The 15,517-nt window shown below is 46.2% G+C and overlaps 1 protein-coding gene across 1 annotated transcript in view; it reads left to right on the top strand.

Annotated features, from left to right (window-relative positions):
• The first annotated feature begins 13,006 nt into the window (after window positions 1-13,006).
• The window catches only part of apln (apelin), a 39,992-nt gene continuing 37,481 nt past the window's right edge, over window positions 13,007-15,517 (top strand). Inside the window, exon 1 of the mRNA XM_063189728.1 lies at window positions 13,007-13,769. Within this exon, the coding sequence (XP_063045798.1) occupies window positions 13,703-13,769 (67 nt within the window). The 5' untranslated portion in view covers window positions 13,007-13,702. The remainder of the gene's footprint in view (window positions 13,770-15,517) is intronic.

The raw sequence follows: 15,517 nt of genomic DNA, 5'->3' as shown, positions 1-15,517 counted from the left end.
GACACATTTCCAGTGTGAAAATACCACTTACTCGGTCATAACAAAACCATTTTCAAGTCAGTTAAGTACAGTAAGTGAGTTTAGGCGTCGTCTCTTGTGATCCAGAGCCAGTCTTGCATGCTTTTGATGGCATCGTGTTTGATGCCTTGAGGAGAAAATTAGACTAAATCATTCTCATTTGCAGTAATTTCACAATATTTAAGTCTCATCAGGTTTCAACAAACTACACAAGTAGGATTTGTTTTTAGAGTACTGACACACACAAACGCACACACACACACACACACACACACACACACACACACACACACACACACACACACACACACACACACACACACACACACACACACACACACACACACACACACACACACACACACACACACACACACACATCTGAAGCCGTGCGTTACTAGATAGTGGTTTCTCTGTTGTCTTGGATCTTCCCCAGTAGGCTGTTTTTCCACTCCAGTGACCTGCTCAAACTCTCTCTCTCTCTCTCTCTCTCTCTCTCTCTCTCTCTCTCTCTCTCTCTCTCTCTCTCTCTCTCTCTCTCTCTCTCTCTCTCTCTCTCTCTCTCCTCTCTCTCTCTCTCTCTCTCTCTCTCACACACACACACACACACACACACACACACACACACACACACACACACACACACACACACATTCTTTCTTCTCTCATTTATTGTATTGCTTTGGTCCTTTCTGAAGGACAATTTACTTTTCATGTCCTGTGGGTGCAGCAGTGCCGCAGTTGTTATGACTAGAGAGAGAGAGAGAGAGAGAGAGAGAGAGAGAAGAAGAAGAAGAAGAAGAAGAAGAAGAAGAAAGAGAGAAAAAGGAGAGTCAAACACATTTTAGAAGAGCTTCTGGCAAGGAACTGGCTGGCTGGATACCTCAGAGGATTTCTGGAAGCTGTGAAACACTGATTGCGGAAAATCGAAAGTATCGGAAGAGTGGCCCCACACATGCACACACATACAGTAGACACACACACGTGTCTCAGTTGTGATAATCAAACACAGAGGATGATTTTCTCATTATCAGGTTTGGACAGGGTCCCAAGCAGTCCTTTTACAACATTTGAAATGACAACAAAACTAAAAAGAAAGCCAAAAAAACTATACTGACTTGTCTCATCTCTTCATTCATGTGCACAAACACATCATAATGATGATGAGATTAAATTTGGCACCTTTAGTAAAAAAAAATATTCATTATATTGTGCAGGAACCAAGATTTTCTCTCATTCGGTCATTCTGTCGAAGAAAAATGTTTGTGTGTTTGAGCCTGTATGTGTTGCAACAACACTAGGCACCTTAAAATACTGTTTGAAGACAGCTGTGAGGTATCATTGGTGGGAAACAGACGCATGGGGGTGAGGCAGGTCAGGCAAGAAACGATAGAGAGAAGATCACACGTCCGGTGTCCATGTCAGTGTTATGTGAACAGCTCAGTCCCCAGCCAGAATAACTGGAAGTATTTTGATAAGCAAAATACGACGACAGCGAAAGGTTTGAAAAATATCCCACAGTCAGACACCTTCCTGTTGACGCAGATGGCTTCTCTTGTTGATTAACTACTCTGCCCTACAACGGCAAAAAGCAGTAACTATGTTAACATAGAAACTGAGAAAAATGCCTTCAAAGCCTTGACATTAGGTTGGCTATTGTAGTTATTGCAAATTTGACATAGCAGTATCTCTAAAGGCTAAAGGATAATGGAGACAATTTTCAGTCTAAACTTAATTTTGAAAAAATATGTAGTTACTGCACTTTGCCTTTGTAGGGCAGTACTTGCTAAGGGGTTTTGTTTGATAAAACGGGGACACAGAATACTTTTCCTAACCCCTGAAAGGCCAGTTGCTACGTAAGTGAGAAGAGAAAGAGAGAGAGACTGGAGGGGGTGTTCAAACGTAACATGTGAGAAGAACAGGATTTCTCTTGGGGACAGGCCATTTATCACCCAGTGCCAAACATGCCAAAAAAATACAAAACAAAAAGGACAACGCATCCTTTTGTGACTCATTTTTTCTTCTTTCTCTCAGCAAACCTCTTGACACCCTCTTCCCCTCTCTGCCTTCAGTAAGTAGGCTGTCTTCTACCTACAGTACAGTACGCATATGGGCTCACTGCAAATATAAATCTTGCATGAAACGAGAAACAGTTAGAGCCGCGGTCGACACTTTTTTTTTTCTTGTTGCCGTGTGAAGCTATGGCGCATCGCCACAGCAGTAGGCCACTTACACGCGGAGCCATTTCATAATGTCCTACAGAGCTTCAAATAACAGAATAAGGGAGAGGAATGTTCAATTCAGGTGGTTTCCATCTTGACTCGGCGGCGGTGGTAGAGTGAAACCATACGTGCCTCACTGCGTGGCAGGGTTTCCATAAAGACCTATGATAAAAAACAGCCCCAAGTCGCTTCCCCTCCCCAACCTCCAACCCCCAGTCCAGGCACCACCACCCACTACCATCCACCTCCACATCGACCCATTCACCACCCTCCGTCAAGCAGGTGGGGGAGACCCAGGACCCAGGAGTGGCACAAAGCAAAAGAAACAAAGATTTATGATATAGATATTTGGGCCCACGGGGAGGTCATTAAAAGACTACGGGTCATTAAGAGTTGCCGCTCTCTTCCTTTCAGGGGGAGAACAATGTGCAGCTGAGGGTGGAGAGGTGGGGTGGTGGGGGGTATAAGTGTCACACGACCAAAATCGCCTTTGACTTTATATACGGTGACACAATATAAATTATGTTTTATTACACACTCAAGGAGCACTAAAGGCAGCCCCCTTAAAGTGTTTGAATTGCCGCATTATGCTTTCCTGCCTCACTGCCTGCCTGCTCAAGAGAAGAGGCCCGACAAGAATGGACTCATGATAGAGAAGGAAGGTGTCAGCGGCATCAAAGCCGCACTGTTTCACGGGATGGAGATAAGACACAATGGAGTCTGAGGGTTCAAAAACATGGCGCCACTCCCATCAAGGGATTTTATGGAGGCTCCTTGTTTCCCGATTTATTAAGCTTCTATGGCTGTCGTGTCCTGTCCACAGACAGCAGAGCGGCCTCTGTTGTTGTCACCAGTCCCAACACTCAAAACAACTCCCCAGGTCCAGGCAAGAGAAACAAGGGCATCAAGAGGGGAAGAAAGAGAAGCAAAAGGCACAGAGGGAAAGAGAGGAAAAAACAGGAGCAAGGGATGCAGAGGAAATAAAAGAAAAAGAAGAAAACTTGGTCTCCTTGGTCACTGACCTCAGTCGCATTCCGACGTGCGCAACACAAATCTGTCAACGCTAATTCAAGAGGAGTGTCAGGAGAGGAGAGGGTGTGGAGAGAGATGCATCTTCAGTTCTTTCTCTTTTTTCTTTTCTTTCTTGCTTTCTTTCTTTTCTCCCTGGAACGTATATGTCAAGTCCAGAAGAGCAACACTCTCACTCACCCTTCAGATTATTGACACTCTACAACCCCCACCCCATCTCGCTCCCGCTCCCACCCCCTCGCTTTCAGTCACCTTGGCCTGATTGCATCACAGCGAAAAAAAACGAATGACCCCTTGAAAGAAGAAAATAACTGCAATTTTCCTGGGAGAGGAAGTCACTTTCGGTGGTGGTGCTGGATGATGATGTGAAATTGCTGGAAAGCAATGGGTAGTTGAGGACAGATAGAAAAAAAGAACGGGGCAGAATAAATATGAACTGGACACCCAGAAAAACAAACTCCCTGAGGCTTCATTTTGCAACCAGTTTCTTAACAATCATCTCTGCAGCATGTAGAGCGTATCTGGAGATTTTTTTACCGATTCTGTGCAAGATGGGTGTTATTTCCAATCTCTAGATTATAACCTGCCTCAAAAACACAACACCGAGGACATTCAAGTTTTGCACGTTCTTAGCCTTCTCTCTGGCTCTGTGCCCATTGTTCCTTACCTGTCTTAAATCTGATACTAGAAATGTGCTATCTGACGAAAAAAAGTCTAGTGAAAGGTCCTGCGTGCGATGGCTATTTGCAGGCAGCAATCATCATACTTGTAATAAGTAAATAGAGGTGTGTGGGGGGGTGTCTTTTTTTCTTTGCAGTTTCAAAAGCGAGCCATTGACCAGACACTTTATGCCTGTCTGCCCGGGACTGTCCTCTCCCCTTCAGACAACGAGTGCTTATCTGGGCTCTCTGTCAAGTCGCATCAGGCCGCCTCACAATGTGTCGGAGGGCCCAAGCCAGAGCAAGCTCCAGCCCCCAGCACTTACGGCCAGTATCTATATGAAACAAGCCGTCCGTTTCCAAACTGCGTGTGACTGTGTGAACTGATGGGAATTGCGATAAGGGAGAGAGAGAGAGAGAGAGAGAGAGAGAGAGAGAGAGAGAGGAAAGCGCAAGACAAGTTGCTGTCTGAGACTGCATCTGTACAAGCATTTAATTTGTTTTGACTTCATTTGATGCCCTCCTGTTACAGTGAAAGGGCGGTAGATGAACAGCCAATCTCCTGTTTGAGAGCCCTTTCCTACTGATAACAAAGTGTGCGCGTGTGTGTGTATGCGCGTGCACGTGTGTGTGTGTGTGTGTGTGTGTGTGTGTGTGTGTGTGTGTGTGTGTGTGTGTGTGTGTGTGTGTGTGTGTGTGTGTGTGTGTGTGTGTGTGTGTGTGCGTGAGAGAGAGAGAGAGAGAGAGAGAGAGAGAGAGAGAGAGAGAGAGAGAGAGAGAGAGAGTGAGAGAGAGAGGGGAAAAGAAAGCACACCTGAAGGAAGGCAGACGACACTGCCTTAGCAGGGATTCAGGAAGCCGTACAAAATGCTGGCACAGTTCCACCCTCAATACAGTATTATGCCTGTGTGCACCAGAGACATGATGCAGGGGATGAAGAACAGAATGCTCTCTCTCTCTCTCTCTCTCTCGCTCCTGTTCCCGCTCACTGCTGCTGCGTTTCAACACCGCCATTGAGAGAAACGGCATGACATCCACATCATCATTTTTGAATTACCTGCCACCTGCGAAACTCTCTGAAGATGGTGGGTCGAGATTAAAAGTGTGCACAGAGAAAAAAAAGAATTCAAAGCGTCGGTCGGTAGCCTTGTTTGTTGTTTTAGAATATCGGACGGTAAATCTCTTGCTTGACAGGGGCATGGGGGCTGAGAAGGATCTCGAAAACTATCATGCGTTCTATTTGGGTTTGGTCATGTTCACAAGGCTTGGCTTTTTGTTAAGGGTGACAAGAGGAAAATACACAGACGTGTTGTGGTGGGCGTACCTATTGTGCGATCGCAGTCCTGGCAAAAAAAGCAGCAATTTGTTTGAGAGGGGAAAAACACGGGCAGCACAGGCCGGCCGTAGTCCTCCAAATAAGATTCTGTGTCTTTAGGACATAGATCCTGCGCATTTGGGTAATAATACCTACTGACAGATTGCGATTGCACAGATGACTAGTTTTTGCGTGCTATAGGTTACCTCAGCCAACAAATACTTTGAGCCGCCTTACGTTCAAGCGGGGCTTAAATTGGGCCAAAATGAGCATATTGGCCAAAGTCTGCCTTTTCATCTTTGTGTGTCAGCAACTTTAAAGTGTCATCCGCCGGCAATCTTAGTGTCAGTTACGGCTCTCTCACACGCACACTCATAGAGAGGGGGAGAGAGAGAGAGAGAGAGAAAGAGAGAGAAAAAGAGAGAAAGAGGGGGACCGGATAACCTGGATTATAGAGGCAGCTGCAGAGGAGTCACGCAAGACTAGTGCAAATGTTCATCGGAGATAATTGGCCTGCAAGGCAGAAAAATGTGTGTGTGTGTGTGTGTGTGTGTGTGTGTGTGTGTGTGTGTGTGTGTGTGTGTGTGTGTGTGTGTGTGTGTGTGTGTGTGTGTGTGTGTGTGTGTGTGTGTGTGTGTGTGTGTGTGTCTGTGTGTCTGTGGTGTGTGCATGTGCGTGTGTGTACGTGCCACAAATCTGGCAGTGGGAACATTTGTTTTTTCTGTTACAGTAGTTAGCCCTTCTCTGTTCCCTGTCCTCTTCCTCTCTTCTCAGTCCCAGCTCCTCTCACTGAATACTGTTGCCTCTACTGCAGTCAGCAGTCATAAGAGGACTCAGCAAGGAAAATATTTACTTTCCACCACAGCCATGTTACAGCCTCTGATTAAATCTGATGACTTCTGATCTGCTTCTACTGCATGTGGACATGTCATAGGGGAAGGACTTTATACCACCATTTCTAACGTTGAATTGATATTGGACAATGCAAAACACTTGTTAAATCCAGCGGTGTTGGACAAAGAATAGGTCTTCCTGAAGTTGAAATTCTTCACAACCTTCCAATCAGAAATGTAATGAAAATGTGCTTAATGAACAATCTTAGGCTATCAGTCAGTAGATGATGGGAGACATGGACATGATGGGAGAAATGGACATGGTTACAAAATTCAGACACTGAGATCAGCTTATAGGCTTATATATATATATTTTTTTAGCTTACTACAAGTAAAAGGTATACACTCTGTACAAGGAATGAAAGACAATTGCACTTCTAACATGTAGGGTGAGCAGAATAGGAAAAGAATTTCCTGCTACAATCTAACGATTTCAGTCTGTTCATAATATGGCCATAGTTTATTTCCTGTCAGACAGAATCGGCTCCCTCATTGTCTTGTTTGCAACCTAATCAGCAAATTGGTCCCATTTGGACCATTTGTTGTTCATCAATTATGTGTATGCCATTTCATTGGCAGTGGGTGAGCTTTTTTGTCTCCAGAACTTTGTAATCAAAAAGGTTTCTTCTTTGTATGATCTGCATTGCAAGACATGTTTAGAGTCCTATGTCTGATCAATGGGAATTCTTCCTCAGGTTTATCATGCTTTCCTTGATCGCTTGAGTTTTACTAATAAACAAGGCATTTGTTAGGTGCTCTGTGGTTAATGAAACCCAGAACTTTGCCAACACAGAAGAACATTTTCTGCTAGCATGCATTGCCATGTGATGGCATATTTGTGTGCAGCAAGGTTCAGCCGGGTACAACCAGCTCTAGAATCATGCTATGAAAAGTTGATACTCAACGATGGAATAAGGAATTAAATGACCAAGGATCAAAATTATTTTAGTTTCTCAAAAACAAAGGACGAACGCGGGTGGGTGGCTGGTCACTTCTCCTGAAAATGAATGCATTTTTCTGTTGCACTCTGGGTCTTGACCTAGTTGACCCGTTCATTAATCCACCCCTTGCCGTGCCAAAAGAGGTGTACATGCTTAGAAAATGATTTAAGAGTTTCTAGAATATTCAGACAAACCTGATGTTATGGTTACAAACAAGTAAAGACAATTATTAGCTGAGGTACATGTTCAGCATAGTAAGAAAATGAGTTGTGCCACTCTTTATACGTCTGGTTTCTTTGAAAAAAAATATGGTATTCACTTCACAACTATGATTTGCCTGGTTTCAATAATTCTGTTTGTTTCTACATGAGCCACAACTACACAATTACATTACACTCTTGCCATATGTGTCAGATTGTTGGACAAACTGAATTGTTCGAAGACAAACACTGTCTGAGACATATATTTTTACCTACTATACCAAGAACCTGACAGTTTAAAAGTGGGTTTGGCACACCATATGCAGTGTTGTATTACATATGTTTTTTTGTTGTTGTTTTTATCAATGATGTGTGAAATGTTAGCGCCTCTAAAAGATGTAGCCTGCACACAATATTACCCTCTTGTCATGACATGTTGCATACTGTGGTCTGTGCTACAGATGTTGCACCAAAACATGGAGAGGCTGTCAGTTGAGTTCCCACAACACAATATGCTGTCTTCACAAAACACTTTCTTGTCACTCAAACGCTAACTCAATAGACACTGAAATAAGTCATGCAAGATCCACATGCAGGAATGTCTGCTAAAAGAAACAGATGTTGGATTTGGGCCTACATAATCAAGTGTTAGTTTTGAATGTGAAAATAATATTTAGCCAGGACTTCAGATAAGGATAACCCTAACCCTAACCCTAACCCTAACCCTAATACCATACCAGGTCATTACAAGGCCTAAAAAAAGCCAAGTTTTCCATATCCGGATGACCTAACCACCCATTTAAAGTGCTTTGTGTTGACCAACAATTTCATGTTGACAACCCAATATCCCAAACCTCAACAACGGCCACCATATTACCTCCGCTCTTTCTTCCTCCGCACGAACAAACAAAAAACATCCGCCCCAGATCAGTCAGCCAGTAGACATAGGCCCAGCCATGCATGTTGGGATGTTGGGGTTGTACTATGGTGCCGTGCTGAATGCCGAATCCTAATTAAAGAAGCGGATAATAAACAGGATGGCCATTAATCGTGAATGCAGAAGGAATAATGAGGTAAACATTTTGTCAGATAAGCGGGACCCATTTTTAGACCCAACTGGACGAAAGGCCACCTGTTGATCTTCCGCATGTGGCTGACGTGATCGATTCCGTCTCAAGACTTGATGACACCCGGGAGACAAAGTTTCTTTCTCTGTCCTCTTTTTTAACATTCTTTCTTTCTTTATTTACTTTCAACGAAAATCCCCCAATAGCCCAATAGCGGCATTCGTCCACACATACCTAAGGGAGTCTGCATCCACAGCTAGTGACACAATGCCAGGAAAAGGCCCCACACTATTCACAAGTGCCATGGGGGCACCGGCAGCAGCCGGCAGCCGTCACCGGTAGCGAACAGGTAGCATAGATGGAATTCCTTCATTGAAAACAACTTCCTGTAAACAGCCAAGTGCTTCCTGTGTTGGGGGCACGAGTCACGTGCGGCCAGCCTCAACGACGTCCGTGACACACATCCCTCTCCAACGGCTGGCTAATCCCCCCACCACCATCCCACCACTTCCCAACCCAAACAACGGTTGACTCATCGCCAAAGTCTGGTGAGGTACCCATCCCATCGGAAAAGGAGGAGAAGGAGGAATTCGGAAATGTGACTGAATGGCTGGCTGGCGGGCTAGCGTGCGGGTGGATTGGGGGGACTTTGCCACTGGAAAAGGGGAAGCTAATGTCCATCTGGCACACTTCAAGCCTTTTACAGCGTGCTGCAGACAATTAAAAATAACACGGTGCAAATGTTTGAACTTTACAGCAGACTTTATAATGTCACACATGTCCTTGTCTCTTATACTGGGGACATTAAAGTGATTCATTAGGCTCACGGTAACATTATGTGGGCAACTTTGCAGCTGGACACCAGGAGCGTGAATGCCATGTTCACCCACACAAAGTAATGTGGAAAGTAAGACATAATGATATGCCTAAAATCAGCTAAATGTTTCAAGGGTATGAAGGTAAGTAATGCTGGAAATAGTTAAATAACCTATACTATTTAAGCCCAGTGTGCTGTTGATATGGACTGCTTTATCAAGATGAGCTACAGTACCAATGGGCTTTTACAGTAATATAACCCAAACTCTTCTAAACCTTAATCTGTAGGGTCGGTATTGTAGTGCAAGCACCAAAGTAAACACACAACCCTGATACACAAATTCAGTCTCTTTCTGCTCCGTTTAGTTGTAAGAATGCAATACAAATACCCTTACCCTATCTCTATCTCCTAATAATTTCCCAATTTTCCCTAATACCCTATCCAATTACAAACCAAATCGGAACAACAAAAAATGACCTTTAAAACAATATTATCGCCGCCAAACTACTGCATCAAGGTATTAGTAACGAGATACGCAGTCATTGATGGTAGCCCAAACTGACTGTAGCTTTTCTGGAGTCTAGCTGTGTCAATGTGTCCACTGTGTCCACACTGAATTATCTTAAAGCTAAAAAAAGGTCGCAGAAAGATAAGCATCTTTTCTCAGCTCCTTGGCCAGCCCTTTGGGGCGAGAGGGGATTACTTCAGGGGGCAGCCTGGGCCTTCAAGTGGCCGGTGTAAAAATGGAAGGTGCTCCCGTTGCTAGGTTTCGAGTGGGTGACACAGACAAGCTTGTATCTCTCTCTCTCTCTCTCTCTCTCTCTCTCTCTCTCTCTCTCTCTCTCTCTCTCTCTCTCTCTCTCTCTCTCTCTCCCTCTCCCGGGAACAGTCGCCCCGGAGAGGAAAACAATGGCCTTCCCTGTGCTGTTTACTTCGAAAAAGGGAGGGAAAATAGAGGGAGACAGAGAAGCATTGGTCCTATTGAATTGGGGGACTCGATGTCAAAATGACTTTATATCTTTGGCTGTGACTCTGCTACCCAGAGGTCGATAGCCCTGACCAAGCAAAGCCTGTCGAGTCAGGGTTTTTAAAGACTTTGTGTGACAACGAGAGGGGGGTTGTGGAAGAAGAAGCTCATTCATCTTGTGTCAGCATTATGCATTAGGCAGCTAATCTGCCCTAAGAATGATCTAGCAAACCAACACCCATCACTGCATTACAATCAACATGTGTCGATTCCATCTGTCATTACAAGGTTTGACTGCATGAGCTCTGTGGCTCCTTACATATGTGTGGGCTTACGACTAGGGCTGATGGCTTTTTCTCAGGACAAAATCATCTGAAAGGGTCCCCCCTCTCAAATAGATACAATGAAATGTAGACCCAATCCTGGGCCCTGGCCTCCGCCCTCCTCCTGGGCCCGGGACAGCTGGCCCGTTTGTCCGCCCTATCCGCAGGCCAACTTACAACTACAGATTGATATGATTTTGTAATACATTGTCTTCTATTCAATGTGGTTTGCATGGGATGATTAAAAATTGTGTTGAGGAATAAAACATATTCCCATTGCTAACATTACTTGCTTTGTGTTCTTGTGTCTCACAAGCTCACACATCACCCTAACCATCTACTCAGAGAGGGGTCTATTGTTCAGACTTAACTGAATTCTTCCGTGAACCCACAAAAATTACCCACAAATTAGCTCACTGGTCCCTTAACAATCTGGATTCAATTTGGTGTTCACATGGCAGCTTTGGATCTTTGTCACATTTCTGTCTCACCCTGAAGCTGCCGCTTTGGAATGATGTGTTTGAGACGTGTGCAGCGCGGCGGTAACAATTGGGCGGATCGTGACTCTTACATAGTTGGAGATTTGTTCTGTCTCTGTAAAATGGGTGTGGGTGGAAGTCTGCTTTCCTAAAACCCTAATTATTCTTTGCCAACTTTTCGATAAAAAAAAACTTTCCTCCTAACAAATCTCCAGCAAACCGTGACAAAACATGGCTGAAAACGGTTATATATCTCCACGACCAGAAAAGATAAGAGGATTTGTTGTAGTTCAGCCCAGCTTCCTATAGTTCTCACCATTCACATAAACCCGGGAGCAATGCTACAATTTTGTTCCTGTTTAACAACAACATGGACAAACATCGGAAAAAATGATTCTATTCTGAATCCAAGACTGGACTGGAAGGAATGGACTCCATTGCTTGCTTTGTTCTACAAAAGAGAATAAAAAGAGCTCGGCACGAAATATAAAACAAAACAAATGACTCATAGTAAGTGAAACAAACAAAAAAAGTAAAAAACCTTATGAGATGCAATCGAGCCTCGAGATTCTGATAAGCCCCCGGGCCTTCTTTTGCTGCGGGCTTGCCTTGCTTTGCCTCGCTAGCTTGTCACGGAGACTGGCGAGAAGTACTGCAAAGCATTTCAGCCCGGCTATTCGTCATCAGCCAGCAGAGAGATGGGCCTGGTGTCATCATGGCAAGTCACGCGCACACACACACACACACACACACACACACACACACACACACACACACACACACACACACACACACACACACACACACACACACACACACACACACACACACACTACAAAGCAGTATATCATGGTAAGCATGGGTAGGAATAAGCAACCGTGCACATAGCTATAAGCAACCGTCCACACCACCACAACGCATACACTCACACAGGCACACAAACGCACACACTCACACATGCACACACTCACACATGCACACACACACACACACACACACACACACACACACACACACACACACACACACACACACACACACACACACACACACACACACACACACACACACACACACACACTCGTGCACACATGCACGCACGCACACACACGCGCACGCACGCACGCACGCAGGCACGCACGCACGCACGCGCACACACTTCAGGATATCATGCCAGGCATGGGTAGAAATAAGCAACCGTGCAGCTGCAGGAGGATGATGACATACAAAACAAAAAAAGAAGGGAAATTGTTCACCTCCATCCTCCATCGCTCCTGTACTCCACCTTCCCCCTCCTCCACATCCCTGCATCCCTTCTTTTTCCTATTTTTTTTCTTCACATATTTTTTCCCTTACATTACATTCTTCCTTAGCTGGTATTTTGTCATTCCTATACTCTTCCTGGCTGGAACCCTCGTTTGCAATTCAAAGACTTTTTTTTCGCCAACTAGAGCATCTGTTTGGTTATTATCATAAACATGGGCATGGGCACCTCTCTATGCACCCCCCCCCCCCTCTCTTCCTCCCTTCTTCCCTTCCACATGTGCATGCATACACAGACACATACTCACCTTCCTGCATGTGTTTTGTTCTATAGGGGGAGATTTGGGGCATCTGTGGGTATTTGGAGTGGGGGAGGGGTGGTGGGTGGTGGGTGGTGGTTGGGATAAGCGGTGTGTGTGAAGGGGTGTTTAGGTATGTGTGTGTGTGGAGGAATGGGAGGGGGGCATTACGTGGACAGGGGAGATGGGGTTTGGGGTGTGTGTTGGAGGGAAGGGGTTGTAATACGGATAGTGGGGTGAGTTGGTGGGGGGGCACAATATGGTTGGGGTAGTGGAGGGAGTGTGTGTGTGTGGGGTTGGGTGGGGTGGGGTGTGGTGCCCATGTTGGAGAGGGTTTGGGGGGGGGGGGGGGTGTTAAACCGGTGGTGGGGGGTGGGGTGGGGGTTGGCCCCTTCCTTCTCTCCCTGACCTCCTGAGTCAGAGATACATAAGACACATGACCACCGCCAGAGCTCCTTATTCAAAGCAAACAGCTCTCTAGCGCGCTCTCACAGACACACACACACCACAGGGACCTGCTGCAGACCCACACACGCGCACAGACTCTCTCTCTCTCTCTCCGTTGCTCAGTCGCGCTCTCTCCTGTTCAGCACATTCGCGCCTCTACTGGACTTGGCTCAGGCTGTCTCCTCGGCAAGGAAGAAAATACAGGCGGGCAGACAGACATACACACGCGCGACGCGCACATACGAAACACTCCACTCATTCGGCTTCGGTCCGTGGGAGAGCCTTCAATAAAGACGTGCCTTTAAGGACTGAAGTGGCGCTGTCACACGCTCGCATACAAAGCGCATACTAGAAACACGCTCTCTCTCACACACACACACGCACACAGGCAGGCAGGCAGGCAGGCAGGCAGGCACACACACGCGCAAGGCACCCAGCTCTGTGCGCACACTCCCTCCCAGAGACACACGCGCACAGCGACCGCGAGAGAGGAGCAAACAGTCTCTCTCTCTCTCTCCTTCCCTCCTTCTCTCTCTCTCTCACTCGCTCTAGCTCTCACCCTCCCCTTACTCACTCACTCACCCTCTCCCTCCCTCTTGCTCTCTCTCTCTCTCTCTCTCACTCTGTCTCTCCCTCCCTCTCCCTCCCATCTCCACACACACACTCACACACATTACACACATACACACTCCACACACACACGCACTCTCTACACCCAGTATATCAGCCAGTGCCTAGCGGAGAGGCAGAGGGGAGAGCAGAAATGAATGTGAAGATCCTAACGCTGGTGATGGTGCTGGTGCTATCTCTGCTGTGCTCAGCCAGAGCTGGTAAGTCTACTAAAAAAAAAACGGGAGCTGCGCAGGGCTCTTTTTTCTTTTATGTTTATATGTTTATTCCCTCTCTCTCTGGACTACTGCTGTCTGTCGTGCTCTCTCTCTGCCTGAGCCTTGTGTGTGTTCAGCTTTGTGGGAAAGGGTGCTGTTAGTTGATCAGTAACCCGGCATAGTGGTCTCTCTCTCTCTCTCTCTCTCTCTCTCTCTCTCTCTCTCTCTCTCTCTCTCTCTCTCTCTCTCTCTCTCTCTCTCTCTCTCTCTCTCTCTCTCTCTCTCTCTCTCTCGTCTCTCTCTGCGCATATGTACACGAATATGCGTGTGTGCATGTCTGTGTTGGTTGGTGTGTGTGTTTGTGTAAGAGACAGGCTGTGTCTCTCTCTTTCTATCTCTCTCTCTCTGGCTGTGTAAAAGGAGGAATATCAGCACCTGACTGTGTTACAGCACTGCACTGCAGTGGCGTGGCTTTTTCATGTTATTGTTGATGGTCTTTGCTGGGAGTTCTTTTCACCCTCCAGTCAGTTGTAATAATTGTGCTCAGGGTGGTTAGCTGGTTAGGTGACTGGTTGGGTTGTGTTGGGTTGTGTGAGTGTGAGATCAAGTCTAGCATTGTGTGAGGTGAAGTATAGCAGCACTGTGGAAGGTGCCCATGCTAACACACCTCTAATATATTTGTAATAATTGGCAATACCCTTTTTTCTTTGTGAAATGTACCAGTGTCTTAGAGGATGAATACTCTATGTGGAGGGCTGGTGTGACTGGTGTTAACTGGACAGAGCCATGTTCTGTAGCCAGGCATGGTGTTGTTGGTACAGTACTGTGCATGTAGGAAGATGATGCTGGCTTGGATGATCAGCTTGTTGTGTAATTCATTTTTTTTCTCTCCTCGTCTCTTCTTTACTGGGCCAAACATTTTTTTTGTCTCGTGTTTGGGCTGGCTGTTGGTGAACACGAACAGGGTGTGCTATTTAAAATCTCTTTTCCCCCGTGTGTGTGTGTGTGTGTGTGTGTGTGTGTGCGTGTGTGCGTGTGTGCGTGTGTGCGTGTGTGAGGCCGTTAATTATCCGCTTGGGATAGCTCGCTCGGTCACCGTACATTTCCATCAATTAGCGCTGCGAAGGTTTCGGATGCTGTGGTGGTGGCGGCGGTGGTGGCAGCTTTTGGAGCAGTCGGAAATGTAAATCAAGAGAAAGAGAGATATGGAGAGAGAGGGAGAGAGAATGAAAGAGGGAGAGAGCTTCTGTGTGTGAGAACACAATCGTGGCACAGCATGAATGAGTGTGAGAGAAAGAGAGAGAGAGACACAATGTGCGTTCTGTGGTAGGTCATGCGAACTCCTTTGGAGATGAGCTCTTTGGCGGTCAGCTGTCCTGTGCTGTGCTGTGCTGTGCTTTGCTATACTGTGCTGTGTTGGTGTGGCGTGGGGAGTGTGTCCACTCTGCAGATGTGTGTGAGGAAGATGGAGGTCTCGGTCGCGGGCGGGCGTGAAAAAACAACAGGGAGCAGCCTGTGCAAAGAGACGCTGGGATCCCAGCAAAGACTGACACCGATACGCAAACAGCTGCTGGGAAGCATGTGTGCTATGTGCAAGGCAGAAGGAGAGTGGGTGTGTAAGAGAGAGTGTGTGAGTGTGAGAGGGTCCATGTGTGTTTTAGTGTGTGTGTGCGCTTGTGTGGGTCTGTGCGTGGACTGGAGCATGGTTGCTGGCTGCTGAACGCCATCAAAAACCATGCACGCACACACAC

The sequence above is a fragment of the Engraulis encrasicolus genome, chromosome 23 (genome assembly GCF_034702125.1).
Source record: "Engraulis encrasicolus isolate BLACKSEA-1 chromosome 23, IST_EnEncr_1.0, whole genome shotgun sequence".
In the NCBI taxonomy this organism is placed as follows: Eukaryota; Metazoa; Chordata; class Actinopteri; order Clupeiformes; family Engraulidae; genus Engraulis; species Engraulis encrasicolus.
Note: the sequence above shows the minus strand (reverse complement) of the source record. Positions and strands in the feature narration are given on the sequence as shown.